General features: G+C 44.1%; 1 protein-coding gene across 2 annotated transcripts in view; it reads left to right on the top strand.

Moving 5' to 3' along the window:
* The window catches only part of LOC137379885 (PDZ domain-containing RING finger protein 4-like), a 523,744-nt gene that overhangs the window by 356,852 nt on the left and 151,718 nt on the right, over positions 1–15,174 (top strand). Inside the window, exon 1 of one of the 2 annotated variants that reach the window (XM_068051288.1) lies at positions 9,768–9,836. The exons of the other annotated variant lie outside the window; for it this stretch is intronic. Within the exon in view, the coding sequence (XP_067907389.1) occupies positions 9,768–9,836 (69 nt within the window). Of the gene's footprint in view, positions 1–9,767; positions 9,837–15,174 lie in introns of those variants that run through there. 2 annotated transcript variants of the gene reach the window in all.

Here is a 15,174-nt window from a genome sequence, read left to right as displayed (position 1 = left end):
TGCCAATCTGAGCCAATTTCCAAGCAAGTACGGTAATCCGATAGCTGAACATTACTCTGAGGCACTGTTCACCAGTCAAACTCACACATGGCACTGGGAGGGGTTGACCTGTCACTGGGGAGGGGTCTGGGTCTGGGATTCTAACAGCCCTGAAGGACAATACCCTAAATGGGTGGGGTGCTCCTAGCTGAAATAGCAGTGAGAAGCTTACTAGCACCATTAGTTGGCAAACTGTATAGTTTTAGTCAGTTAAGCGCCAATGTACCCCTTGACTCACTCAAAGGGTTCTTAGCCTTGGCCCTGCCAACCTACATCTGCTTTCTGTGCATTTAAGTAAATGGGATGCAGCCCACTGAGGGGAGACTGCACTCTGTATTGAGTGGAATGAAATTGTAGGTTCATTAGGAAACTGTCAACTATGGTGAGGGGTTTCCATAAGCATCAGACATTTGGCCGACCAAAACAAAATTCAAGAGTTGGCATTCCGTCGGGTATAATATCAGCTGCAATATGGACATTCCCTGGGCACCAATGTGACAGTGCTCTATCAGAAAGTTCAGATTAAGCTCCATGATATGCCAATACTACTCCTTTAAACTGGAATCACCTCAATAATTTGGTCGTCAAAGGGTTAACGAGCTCTGATTACCCTGTTGGATTAATGTCCCTTTGTTTCAGTTCCTCTGCTTGGCATTTCTGCCCTGGCACAAACATGTACCTATCATCTGATCATTTAGTAAATGGCTGGCAGTTTGGGAGAGTTGGGGGAGGGTGTTTGGGAAGGATGGGGGGGGTGGAGGGCGGGGGGGAGTGTTGGGGGCAGGCGGGTGCCAGAGGCTTGACTGAGGACGCAATAGGCTTTAGGGCCCAGTAGTGAGCAGCCATGTTATCCAGACATCGAGTTGTGTGTTTCTCAGCAGCTGAGAGGGAAATGATTCCAGCTGTAAATTAGAAACAAACAGGACAGTCAAAGCCTGGAAAAATAGAGAGGAAGACGAGAGACTGATATGTCCTTCTCAGAGAAACACACTCATCGGTTCCTCCATTTTTCATTGTGATCTTGAAAAGATGAACAAAATCAGGATCAATCGAGCAGAAAGCGAACAAAATAGAGTTGGACTCGCTGGGCTGCTTTTCGCAGGAGGTCTATACAATCAGACTTCACTTCAATCAGAAGTCTGGTTAATGACAGTTTCATTGGCGACATAAGATTAATTTTATTTAGGCTGCAGAATCAAATTGCTGTCGCCTGTGGTTTTACAATAGGCCTGTGTGAGTATTGTTAGGAGACAGTATTTGGAGTGCTCAGTGCCAACCAAGTGCAGCATTGTGGTGTAATCTTTGAAGTACCTGTATAATAGTGTAACAGCTGGTGCCTACTCCACTCTGACAGTGCAATATGTTGGGACTTGGTCTTTACCAGAACAATGGGTGGGGTCAGCATCGGCCAAACATGTGTGTCTGTCAGACAGCTGGCTCAGCAATGTGATAGCAGGCAGTCGTGAGGAAGAGTCAGATCCAATAACAAGATTCTTAATGCTGCACAGAAGGTAAGGTAACCAAAGACAGGACCAGTCGGGACACATTATGTTTTTTTTACCTGACAGTCTGTTTGAAAGCAGGTGCAACAGCACTTGACATTACCACTCACTCAATAGCATGGCAGGAGGTCAGAATCCCTTTCACCAGCAGGAAAGCCCAAGTGGTTCGATGTGGACATGTTGTGCAGAAGTACGAACAACCCTTTTTACTGGGGAAGAGAGGCAGCTTCCACCGATTCCAGATGCAGTACATGTCCTTTAAAAAGAAAGACATATTGATATGGCACCTTTCATAAGCTCAGGACTTTCCCAAGTGCTTCACAGCCATAGGAGTACTTTTCAAGTGTAGTCACCGTTGTAATGTAGGAAATACAATTTGTGCACAGCAAGCTCCCACAAACAGCAAGGTGATGGTGACCAAATTATCTACTTTAGTGATGGTGGTTTAGAGAGACCAGGAACAGAAGGGAGAACTTCCCTATTGCTCAAAATAATGCTTTCGGATCTTTTACATCCACCTAAAATGGCAGATACGGCCTCAGCACAATTGCTCACCTGAAAGGCAGCACCTCCAACAGTGCAGCACTCCCTCAGTACTGCAGTGGAGTGCCAGCCAAGGATAGTTGCTCAGGTCTCTGGAGTGGGACTTGAACCCACAACCTTCTACCTCAAGAGGCACGAGTGCTCCCGCTGACACTTTATTTATTTATTTAGAGATACAGCACTGAAACAGGCCCTTTGGCCCACTGAGTCTGTGCCGACCATCAACCACCCATTTATACTAATCCTACATTAATCCCATATTCCTACCACATTCCCACCTTCCCCTACCACCTACCTATACTAGGGGCAGTTTATAATGGCCAATTTACCTATCAACCTGCAAATCTTTGGCTGTGGGAGGAAACTGGAGCACCCAGAGAAAACCCACACAGTCACAGGGAGAACTTGCAAACTGCACAAAAGCTGTACCCAGCATTGAACCCGAGTCGCTGGAGCTGTGAGGCTGCGGTGCTAACCATTGCGCTACTGCGCTGCCCTATTCGCAGGATGTGTGCAAACTGCCGAGTGTAATACATATAATCATTCTTATGATATTCGAAGGACAGATATCGTGATTTGAAAACTGAAAAACACACTTTCAAAACAACGCTTTTAGGCAAACCAACTGGGGCAGAGTAAGCCTCGCTGTGACTCATGCTGCTCTCAGACCTAAATCGGATCTCTTGCCAGCCTCAATTTTAACACCTTTCTCATTCACTGTCATTCTCCATGGTGCGTTGGAGAGAACACTTTTATAAATAGGGCATTGCACCACATAATGCAGAATGAATTGTTGCCGCAGCTGGCCTATCCCTTTAAAGCCAGCAAGCCTAATTATTGTAAATAGACACATCCTGAGGTTCAGTCGAAGTTGATTCCAGTTGAACCACATCCTGTAATGTTTAATGACATTGGCGGAACTATTCAAACCCTGGACAGATTGATTGCTGTGGAACATATTACTGCTCACTACATCCCTTCCTGATTGGAATGAAACTAGGGTAGTGTAACTAAGATCAGCTGAAGTTGAAAGAACTTCACATTCTATTTTAATAAAGCCAAAATTTTGGAAAAGTTGGCAATTCCAACAGTAAGGATATTTCTTTTTTACACCGAGTAAGAAGTGCCTGCGGAACCTCAGCAAGCAGGACTTGTGAGCCTGGGGTTGCTAGCAGCAGAGCCCAGGTTGCAATGCTTGGCAAGTGTTATTATTAGTTCCTTTAAACTGCAGCTTCAATGTTTGGTATGAAGCAGTTTCGGCTCTATGCCGACACTAAATTTGTGTAGACAGACTGAAGCGAAGTACAGTGAAACTGCCTCCTTCAGGGAGTCCAGTGTAGGCTGGCTCCCGACTCTGGATTCAGGCCCTTTTTTCACTAGAACTGCAGTATCAGTGTGAAGGGAATGCGGTTCACACAAATACACAAGTTGTGTGCTTGAAAGAAAGACCTGCAATTATTTAGAGCCTTTCACAACCTTGCAATGTCCCAACATGCTTTACAGCCAACTAGTATTTTTGGAGTGTTGTCACTGTTGTAATGCAGGAATGCACCTTTAAATTTAGTCCTCCGTACTGGGGCAATTCACCGACTCTCTGTGTGATCACTAGCTGCATCCCTGTCCATGCTTCCTGCAGTTTAGCCATTTCCCTTTCTTAATGAATGCCGGGTTCTTGGATGGTACATTCTGTGCTGTTCCTGGTCAGCTGTGGCAATTATTCTCTTACCATACTTTAGTCAAACATCTATTTTTTTTTCCTGGTGCAGCACTCAGTGTTACCTGTCCAGGTGGAAAGGATGTGTTGATGGAGGGCTGGCATTTGAATCTTCATCTTGCAGCTTGCACACCTTGCAGTCTGCACACATGGTAGTTTATGATACCAAATCAGTGGGTGATCCCATGAAGGGGAATTACTTGAGTGCCTATATTAACCTTGCCAGTGTAGAACTCATGAAGTATGGCATGTACAGAAATGAGCCACCCAATGGTGATAGATTGCACGTTTTAGACATGAATGGACCCAACCCGAAATGATGGCAAGAACTGTCAGCCCTGTTTATGATGAGCTTTCTTGAAATGATTGGAATCAGAATTAACATGCACTATTTCAGCATTTTTTGTCACATTATAGTAGTACCATTGAACATGATGAAAGCTGACAAGCGTGCAACATCTATAGCGTGTTCTACAGCTGGGGACAGGATGTTCGGCTAAGCTCCTGTACTTCGTTGACAAGTAAACTCGGTTCAGCTGTTTTGCAACAGCAGCACGTAGTCTGAAATGAAGCTGATGGCCTATTAGTATCAAACTTACATCTTCACCAACAGTTAGATTTAATGTGAGGATGGATTACACTTTCCAATAAAAAAAAGATAACCTCGGGACATCCCAAAGCACTTGGCAGCCAATGAAGTACTTTTGAAGTGTAGTTACTGTTGTAATGGAGGAAACATGGCAACCAATCTGCACATGGCAAGTCCCACAAATAGCAATACAATAAATGACCAGGAATTCTGTTTTTAGTGATGTTGTTTGAGGGATAAATATTGCCCAGGACACCAGGAATAACTCCCCTTCTTCAAACCGTGTCATATTATCTTTTACATCCACTTTAGCAGGCAGATGGGGTCTTGTTTTAACATCTCAGCCAAAAGAGAGCAGCACTGGAAATGCAGCACTTCCCCAGAACTACACTGGAGTGTCAGCTTAGGCTATTTGCTCAAGTCTCTGGAGTGGGACTTGAATCCACTACCTTCTGACTCTGACCAAAAGTGTTACCACTGAGCAAAGACAGACACTACTTTCCACTGGGTAGGAATCAATAGAGGGAACCCTGCCTAACTTATTTTTTTCCTTTCCTGAACTCGGGTGTGCTGAAGACCCTGGCCCCCACCCCCCCTCCTCAGCTGAGATTGATTAATTCAGCAAAGGTCGGGCCTGGGGTCTTTCTGCTCTATATGGTTCAATTACTCACAGGATAAACTCACTGAACCCTGAGGGGTGAGGGGGAGGAGAACACTGGAATTTTATATCTGAAATAGAGCACCACTGAATTTCATTAGCAGGAACCACCTAATTTCATTCACTCTCAGTTTGGGAGAAGGTACTGAGTGATGGAGAGAAAAAGGGTATGCAGAAACAATCACACTGAACCATTTAGAAAGATTAAAAAAAAGATAGTCGTGATTGCGATTCAGACTGTATAGTGCTGCACAAAGTACAAATCCCACAGATGGGAATTGGGGATTTCTGCTCTTTTACTTAAAGAGGATGCGTCTCCAGAAATTCTCCATTTAAAAATCCAACCAGAGGTAGGAGCTAGAATTCCCTTTATTTTCATTGGTAATTTTCTCTCTTCCCCTACTCTCCCAGAGGTGCTGAATCTTTGGGTTGGGTTGCACCAGTTCCAAATGTTCGTCGGATACCTCTCCCATTTTTGATGTGCATGATCTTGACAAGCTATTTGACCATGGTGGAGTGGGATGGGGGAGCATGAGGCCATTCCTGTCCTGACCCAACATGCAGACACACATTGTCCAACAGGAGTCACCAGATAGTAATAAGGAATAGGAGTACTGCTTGATAGCCCCCTACCCCCCCCCCTCCCGAATTCCCCCCCCCCCCCCCCCACACCCCACCAACCCAACCTAGGGGCACTGAGGCCAATTTTTGTGTTCCATGAAATGAATATGGGACATTCTGGTCTATGTGGCTTCGTGCAGCACTTTCCAGCAATGATAGATGGGACTGAGGGTTCCAATGATCCCTTCCATGATGAGGTCTCCTGACAGCTGGGCTTGAGGAGAGCCGTTTCTGTGAAGAAAGACGGAAATCCCATTCATATCACACCTTTCACAGCCTCAACATCTCCAATGTGCTTTACTGCCACTCAAGTACGACTCGTGTAGTCACTGTTGTAATGTACCACTTCCTTTGCCAGGAGGCAGCCCCCGCCAAACTCTCATCTCAACCAAAGAAGTTGCCAAGTACAAAGTAAATCTAAACAGGGTATGGGAGGAAAGAACTCCATTTTAAACAATATATATAAATAGCTATAATGAAGGAGTCAGGAGCCTCAGGAAAAATCAGAAGGAAAATAAAAGTGGCGGTAAAGTGAACTGACATCTGTTGTGTAAATGTCTGCAGGTGCTGGGGACTTGCAGATCCATGATTGACTTCAAAATATACAGTTTGAAACTTCCTGTCACTGCAAATTGCTGCAGGTACAAAACTCCTGCACACATTGTTATCTAAATTAAGAAGAGCTATTGTGGAATATAATCAGAGGTTTAAAGTTGTTTTTTAAGTTATCAAATTGAAATAATTTTTAGACAGTGTTTGCACACAAGTATTTTCTTGACTGACAAAAGTGTTTAAAATATATTACAAAACTTCCCACCCTCATCAACTTAGTACAAAAGGAACAGAAGTGGGGAGGCAATGACTTATCAACCCATGTTTGTATTTAAATCATTTGCATTCTATTCCAATAACATTTTTTTAAATCATCACTGAAATGCTCAAATGGGAGCACTCTTGCCCGAATTAGAAGACTATGGGTTCAAGCCCCACTCCAGGGATTTCAGCACAAGATCTAGGATGATATTTCAGTACAGTACAGAGTGAGTGTAGCACTTTAAACTGAGGCCCCATCTGCCCTCTCAGGTGAAGGTAAAAGATCCCCAGCAGTGTTCAAAGAAGAGCAAAGGAGTCCCCCCACCCCATGTCCTGGCCAATATTTATCCATTGACCAACATCACTAAATCAGATTTCCTGGTCATTATCACATTGCTGATTTTGGGATCTTGCTATACATGAACTGGCTGTCACGTTTCACACATTACAATAGTGACTATACTCAAAAGTACTTCTTTGGTTGTAAAGCACTTTAGGACATCCTGTGGTCAGGAAAGGTGCTATATAAATGGAAGGCTTTCTTTGTTACTGCATAATTGATCTTAATCAAGAGCGACGTCTCAATTCATTCCATCTTTGCTGCCTCCGGACAATCCTTGGCATCAGGTGGCAGGACCGCATCTCCAACGCAGAAGTCCTCGAGGTGACCAGCATCCCCAGCATATACACCCTACTGAGCCAGCGGCGCTTAAGATGGCTTGGCCATGTGAGCCGCATGGAAGATGGCAGGATCCCCAAGGACGCATTGTACAGCGAGCTCGTCACTGGTATCAGACCCACCGGCTGTCCATGTCTCCGCTTTAAAGACGTCTGCAAACGCGACATGAAGTCCTGTGACATTGATCACAAGTCATGGGAATCAGTTGCCAGTGATTGCCAGAGCTAGTGAACAGCCATAAAGGCGGGGCTAAAGAGTGGCAAGTTGAAGAGACTTAGCAGTTGACAGGACAAAAGACAGAAGCGCAAGGGGAGAGCCAACTGTCCAACAGCCCCGACAACCAATTTTATCTGCAGCGCCTGTGGAATAGTCTGTCACTCTAGAATTGGTCTTTATAGCCACTCCAGGCACTATTCCACAAACCATTGACCACCTGCAGGCACTTACCCATTGTCTCTCGAGACAAGGAGGCCAAAGAAGAAGAGGAATTGATCTTGTGATGGTCACATCAGTCTGATCATTCTTGCATTAATTTTCTGAAGTGCCCAAAGTATTCTTACCAACCTTCAAAACTCTCAACAGCTGACCGATAGTTTCATTTTAAAAAAAGACCCGTTTCCCAAAGAACTTAAAACTCAAAATCTGCTTCAAAGTGTAAAAATGCATAGGCTTTGTCCTTTAAGCTGTAGATTTACCCAACGTTCATTCAAACTACATTGCAGGGGAAAAATACAAGAGGTGAAAGGCGAAAGGGGAAATCGTATTGATTAAGATTTTTCGTTCAAAAAGGGAAAAAGTGACATTTGAATTTTCAACAGGTCAACCAGACTGTCCCTTGTCCAAAAGTTACTTCAACAGTCACACTCCCCATCACCCCACTTACAAAGACACTATGCCCCATCCAACTTTCCACTCTTCAACCCTCCCAGTTCTTGATGGGACACTTCTCCCACCCCCTCAGTGCCACATCGTTACACTCTTTCCTCCCATTCTCCTGTCCCCCCAACTGCACCCCCCCCCCCCATGTGCCATTCCCAATTTCTCTCTTCCCCATCCCTCTCTCCTTTTCCCATTCTCATACCTATTCTCCACGCCCACTGAATGGGTCGCGCTCGCAGGGTTAATGACCAAGAATGCTATCTTGGGTGGGTGGGAACTCTCGGGAGAATAGGACTTTCTCCCTACAATATACAGAGGCAACAAGCTCGGCCTTAGCACTGGGAGAGGGACCTAAATAGCCACCAAAGTTGAGAGGGGGGTGGGGGTGGAGTCCATTTCTGCCAGAGAACTGTGACACTTTGTCCTGTTGCTTGGAGTGCAAGTGCCACTTTGGCCCGTTATTACAGCCAGTGGCTGCCAAGTGCATCAAGTTTAATCCATGTCTCTTTAGTCCATCTGCATTTATAAAACTGCATTCGGGATAGTCTTCTTGGCACACAGCTGGCCATGCAGCTAGCCTGTGGTAGTCACAGGGCATCCGCGATGATAATACTGCCATGTAGGTCGTTGCTCGGCTCCCCTCCAGACAGTTCAGTAAAATTAAGGCCTGGAAAATCGGATTATTGTGTCCTAGGGGTGAGGGTTGATAGGCAACAGATGATTTTTGAGATACTTGCCACTCTTGCCTTTGGTGTTTAGGTGTCGCTGGACATGAAACCAGTTTGCTTGTAATTATGACCAATCAAGAAAACTCCATGGCGCCACTTAACGCTGTAAAACTTCGCATCAGAAAATGACAGAGAAATGGTTCAGATCCCTTGTGGTTTGCACTGATGTCGCTTTGGTGCAAACAGTTTACGATTTTTGCTTCCCAGGACAGTTTGACGTTCTCACTAATATCAAGTGGACTTTGTACATAAACAAACAGGCATTTATATAGTTTTGAGATTCTGCTGACTTACATTTGTGACCCAAGAAGTGATTCCAGGCAGGAAATTCCGACTGCAATCCCCAAATATAACGAGTTCATTAACCTTCCAAGCTCCGGTTGTGAAATTTTGCATGTGCTTTTCCTTTTGAAACTCGGTACATTGTAAATTCCAGCAATAATCCTAAGGGGGTTTATTTTTGAAATGATTTGCTAATTATTCGTTTTAATGTATTTTGAGATGCATTTTATAATTTACTAAGTCCAAGAGCTTGTTGAACAGAATAGTGTTTTTTTTTAATAATTTGTATTTGCTTCCTAATTAGTGGATATTCATCTGTCATAAGCAGAAACGTCCTTCCCCGCGATCACGACGTGTCATAAATAATCAATGAAGCCCTTATTAATATGCATGAGCTGGAATCTGTGTAGTCATGTGCACTGAGGCAAAGACAGGGGGAGTGTGTTGCTTTGAACTGAATCAAAACTGTGTGTGAGATACCGAGAAGGAACGACCACGAATCCTGCTGCTCATTTTCTATCCCCCCCCCCCCCCCTTTCTCTAAGCCAAGTGCTACTGCTTACAGTGTCTGTGTATGTTTATTGCGAGCTCAGCTCTGAGTGACTGATGAGAGACAGCAGTTGTACCAGTCAGGTCTGGAGGGTGATTCCCCATCATTGCAAGACCCTTACAGCTGTGGGAAAAGTGGACGGTGGGCTCGGGGCTTGCCGCTGACTTATAATGGGCTGCAATCTGTGCACTTTACAGAAGAGAGACGAGCACTACAAATTACTATATGAAGTTTCACAGGTGAGTTGGAAAAAGAAAGCACCTAGGATTTGGTCAGATGTAGGACTGGGTAAGAAATGGGTCTTCTGCAGATGTTTTTCATTTTTGGAGGGGGAGTCACTTTTCCCCCTCAAGCTTTGTTGATTTTTAAATATAATTTCTTTGTGAATTCGTGCACCGGGAGCTATCACTCATGACCAATATCAACGTTTACTCTTGATATTATTTCACTTCACTTCTGCTTAACAATCACTTATTCAACAAAGTGGCAAGTGCTTAATTGTAGTGCAGCATTTTCTTTTCTTTCAAACCTATCTGACTGACATATAGTTGCCAAGGAGTTCCTCTAGAGTGCGATGCAAGTTTATTGCTATTGACAGTTACATTCCTTCTGTGCTTTGTGTCGTTCAACTTTGAAACCACTTTTCTTCTGTACAGTTGTAACATACAGGTGAGTAATCATGATTTGACGATATGACTGGTACCGGGTTTATAACTATCAGGAAGGACTGAACAGGCTTGGGGTCTTTTCTCTTGACAAAAGACTGACGGGTGACCTGATTGAGATCTTTAAAATTTAGACAGAGAGAACATGTTTCCATGTGGAGAAATCCAAAACTGGTGTCTGTAAATATGACAGTCACTGATAAATAGAAGTAATTCAGGAGAAACTTCTTTACCCAGAGAGTGGTGAGAATGTGGAACTTGCTACCTCAGGGAGTGGTTCAGAAAAAAAACCCAGATGTACTTAACAGGGAAGCTAGATAAGTACACAAGGGCGAAGGATATGTTGGTGGGTTAGATGAAGTACGGTGGGAGGGGGCTGGTGTGGAGCACAAGCATCAGCACAGACCAGTTGGGCCGAATGGCCTGTTTCTGTGATGTAAATTCTATATGACACCGAGTCAGCTTTTTGCTTAAACTTCGGATTCACTGTGGTATAGTCACTGGTCAGTTAGAAGCAACTTTTTTGATGCACAAATCTTGACTTCCTGTGTGAAACAGGACTTTCAATATATGAGGAATGTAAAGGGGTGATTCACTGGATCACATTTACTAACATTCTGTTAAGCCCTGGTACGCTTTATTACATTAACGGTGCTATATCAATGCAAGTTGTTGATGAGGTTGTTGCTGGAGTGAAAGGCAGAGGGATAAACTAGCTAGAACCAATGCAGAAGATGCTGTAAAGTGTGAACTCAGTGGGATCGACTAGCTTCGCCGACTCAAACATCTGAGTAACAGGTCGTCATTGTATAGTTAGCAGAAACCCCGTTTTAAGGGGATGGATGACATTACTTCAGCTGAAATATTGGTGCCTTGTTTAGGCATCACAGATCTACGTTGTTCAGAACTTAACCAGTTTTCAGGAAATGGTGGTGACTGCCGAAAGTTAACATAGCCGGAAATGTAGAGGCAAAAGTGTTGGAGAAAATGACTTGAATGCCAGATATTTAGAATTGGGTCTGACTGTAATTGTGTCTGATACACCACAGTCCTTAGTATAATCTGCATTGCTTTCTCATAGAGGTAGGATAACATACACCGTCCTAATGATGCATCTGTTATGGTTACCATAAGACAGGCTTAAAGAGAAACTGTAATACATTTCTTTTTACCGAACTTGGCCACGAATACAAGCAAATGAAGTGGAAAAGGCACGTCTTAAGTTTCATTTCATCACTTGCTATCGGTACCCAACCGAATATCGTGTTTAACCATCATATGGAGCCCCAGAGAGATACTTAGGCATTTTGCCGAAAGAAAGAAGTCTTAAAAGGATTGATTTGGACCTATTGTGCACTTTTCCAATGGATTCTCTGCAAATAAGTCTGCAGGAACATTTGCAAATCCTGTTGCATTTTACTTGGGCTGCGCCATTTGTGCAGATAGAGGTATCTGTCAAGATATTGAGGGTTAATGGTAGTTTCTTTAAGAATTTTTTTTTCTTATCTCGTGGTGTATGGAGCTTCGAGCTGAAATAGGAAGCAGTGGGGTACCGTGATGTTTAGGTGTTGTCACTGTTTTCAATCTTTGAATTGTTGGTGTACAGTTAACAGCACATAAAAGGGAAGAGGAACCAACACGCATTGCTCAAGCCTTAACCACCTTTCCACCTGCTCCCAATCGGATTGCTCGCTCGACTGTCAGTCTGTGATGTTCTGCAGGCGAGGTGTCTCCTGACCCTGTTACCTGCTGCATACAACCCGGCTCTGATGTGATGTGTCTCAGCAGAGGCTCATGATAGAACAGTGCCGCCTTGCGAAGCGGCAGCCTTCTCCTGTGTCATGCCTTGAATGAACGTGTGTCATAGTAATGTGATCAGAGCCTCATTAGCCGCTTTATAAAATGATTTTGTGCATTAATTAAATGCAAGGAAAGTCTCTTTATCTCCGTGGAGGGGTTGGGGAGATTAATCGTTAATGTAAGCTGGAGGCAAAAGGGCTACGTAAATTTTTATTAAAGTACAAATTGGTGGATTAACAAGACTCGCTGTATTTCTCCAGCATTATTTGCATTCGTAAGAAGCAAGTGTAAACGGCACTCCTGTTGCTGATATTTATAGGCATCATAAAGTAATGCAAAGTGCCGTCTTATTTATGCGTTATGCAAATGGGAGTTAATTATACAGAGTAAACGCACTGGGATGGAACTGGCTGGTGATAGATCAAAGCAGCAGGTCCCTTTAACCAAAGCAAAATCTGATTTGGGAAAAAAAAATGCTGGAAGCACTCAGTTCATGCAACATCCAAGGAGAGAGAAACAAGAGTCAACGTTTCAAGTGTCACGTTTTCCCCCAAAAAAGGACTAAATGTTCCACAGGTCTATAAATTTCAGCACCTGTGCAAAAAAACAACGTGCTTGCCCAGGTGAAGAAGGGGAACCCTCTGTGTGTGTATCTTAACTGTTCATATTTGGGAGCCGGGAGCACTCAGTCTCTGTGTAGTAATTTAACTCGGCTCACAGCGCTCTCTCTCTCTCTCTGCTTTCTCCCCTGAGCTCTATTGTTGTAAGGAAGGGCCAGATAAGATATCAAGGCAACGCAGCAATTCTCCCTGTGACACTCGGGCTGCCCCCCGCCACAGCCTGTGTGCCAGCCTGGGTGATCATGCACTGTGAGCCAGTGAGCCTGACAAAGAGCATGTGTTCAATCAAGTGGTTTGGTTCCAGCCCCCTCTCCGAGCCAGCAAGCAGCGACGTGGGGGGGTATAAGCACTGGTTAAAGAGTCCTGCCAAGATTGCAGCCTTTTCGAAGGGCTTCGTCGAGTTTGTGTAATGGGGACCATTCTATGTAGTCCTGGCAGGTGAAAGTATAGCTTGAAGCCAAACCGAGTGATCGCAGAATTCCAGGTCCAGAGCAAACTGGAACTTGCGAAACAATTTCTCCCAGCTCTGGCAATTCCTCCCCCCAATTTTATATATCTGCGTCTTTCGTTGCAGTGATCTTCTCAATGAGTGGTAATCTCCGTGGCTGGTTAGTTATTTACGGGTTGGTATCCTACACACAGCCACTGATCTGAGAGCAACGTTTTGTGTGCATGCGGAGAATAAAACTCCATCTCACCCATGATGTCACGGGTAATTACCATATCCATTTAAACTGGAGCAAGGACAACCCTAAACTGAAAGTGTTTGCAGCTCTTCCTGTTAAAATTGTCTTTTTTTCCCCCTCTGTCTACTTCCTGCAATATTTTCCTTCCGTTTCCTGGAAGGATTGATTCCTTAACAGGCTGCAGTTATGGGTTTAAGTAATGTTTTTCATTAAGATTCCTGGTCTTTTTAAAAAAATATATGCTTCTCTTTCACCCTCTCTCTCCAGTTTCTTCCTTCCAAACCACACTGTCCCCCATTTGATACTTCTTTACCCCATAAAATTTGTAAAAGTATATTAACCGTTCAAATTTCACAATACAGAAAGGGCAATAAAGATCAGTTTCTGTACATACAGTACATGAGGTGTCTCACTCCACTTGTCATTACAGGTTATATTTACAATGTACATGTACATTTCATGTCAGACATTGTTTGGTGCATACAGCCCGAGGGGTTTTGCACGCTTTCCAGCCCCTCGGTGTACTATGGTGGGAGGGCCTTAGCTATTGGCCTTTCCCTGTTGAGCCTTTGTGGCGGCTGCCCCACGCTTTAAAGCGTCCCTCAGTACGTAATTCTGGACCTTGAAATGTTCCAGCCTGCAACACTCTGTTGTCGACAGCTCTGCACTGGAAGACCAGCAAGTTTCAGGCAGACTAAAGTGCGTCTTTCACTGAGTTGACGGTCCTCCAGCAGCAGTTGATGTTTATCTCTGCGTGTTTCCCTGAGAACAGCCCATAGAGCACTGAGTCCTGCATTATGGAGCTGCTCAGGATAAACCTCGACAAAAACTACTGCATCTCTTTTCAGACCTGAATACACAAGCTTGTGCCAGTGTTGAACCGTGTGAGATTGATCTCTGATGCCTGCTGTGAAAGGGGCAGGGCTGCCAACTTTTGCCAGTCTAAAACCAGAGGGGAGAAAGAAAGACTTGCATTTGTATAGCACTTTTCATTACCACAGGATACCACAAAGTCCTTTACAGTCAATGAAATACATTTGAAGTGTAGTCGCAGTTGTAATATAGCAAATGCAGCAACCAATTTGTGCATGGCAAGGTACCAGAAACAGTAATGTTGTCATAACCAGATATTCAATTTTAAAGCTTTTTGAGAGATAAATAATTGGCCAGGACACTGGGAAGAATTCACTTGCTCTTCTTCAAATAGTGCCGTGGGATCTTTTACGTCTGCCTTTGAGGGCAGACGGGATTGTGCTTTAACCACTCACCTGCAACAATGCAGCACTTCCCTTAGTAGTGCACTGGAGTGTCAGTCTAGATTTTCTGCTCAAATCTCCAGAGTGGGACTTGAACCCACAACCTTCTGACTTGGAGGCGAGAATGGGGTAAGCATTTTATTTTAGTAAGAGTTGTCCATTAAAGATGTGTGAAATGAATATGATTGCATAACCTGCGAAGCACACATCTGCCTATGTGCAAACCTTGGGATGGATGTGTTTGCACACATGCAGAGCCTTTTTTAAAATAAAATCAAAAAACAGACTTTTACTGTCCTCTGTAAACTTCAGTTTGTCCTGAACTCTGCTGCCCTATCCTAACTCATTCAAAATCCCATTTACCCTTCACCCTTGTTCTTGCTGACCTACATTGAATCCAGGTCTAACTCTACCTCAGATTTAAAATTCTCATCCTTGCGTTCTAATCCCACTGTGGTCTTGCCGCTGCGTATCTCTGTGACCTGCTCCAGCCATGCAACTTCAATTGTCTAGGCACAAATCTGTGGAATTCTCTTCCTAAACTTCTCCA

The sequence above is a fragment of the Heterodontus francisci genome, chromosome 18 (assembly GCF_036365525.1).
Source record: "Heterodontus francisci isolate sHetFra1 chromosome 18, sHetFra1.hap1, whole genome shotgun sequence".
Classification (NCBI taxonomy): domain Eukaryota; kingdom Metazoa; phylum Chordata; class Chondrichthyes; order Heterodontiformes; family Heterodontidae; genus Heterodontus; species Heterodontus francisci.
Note: the sequence above shows the minus strand (reverse complement) of the source record. Positions and strands in the feature narration are given on the sequence as shown.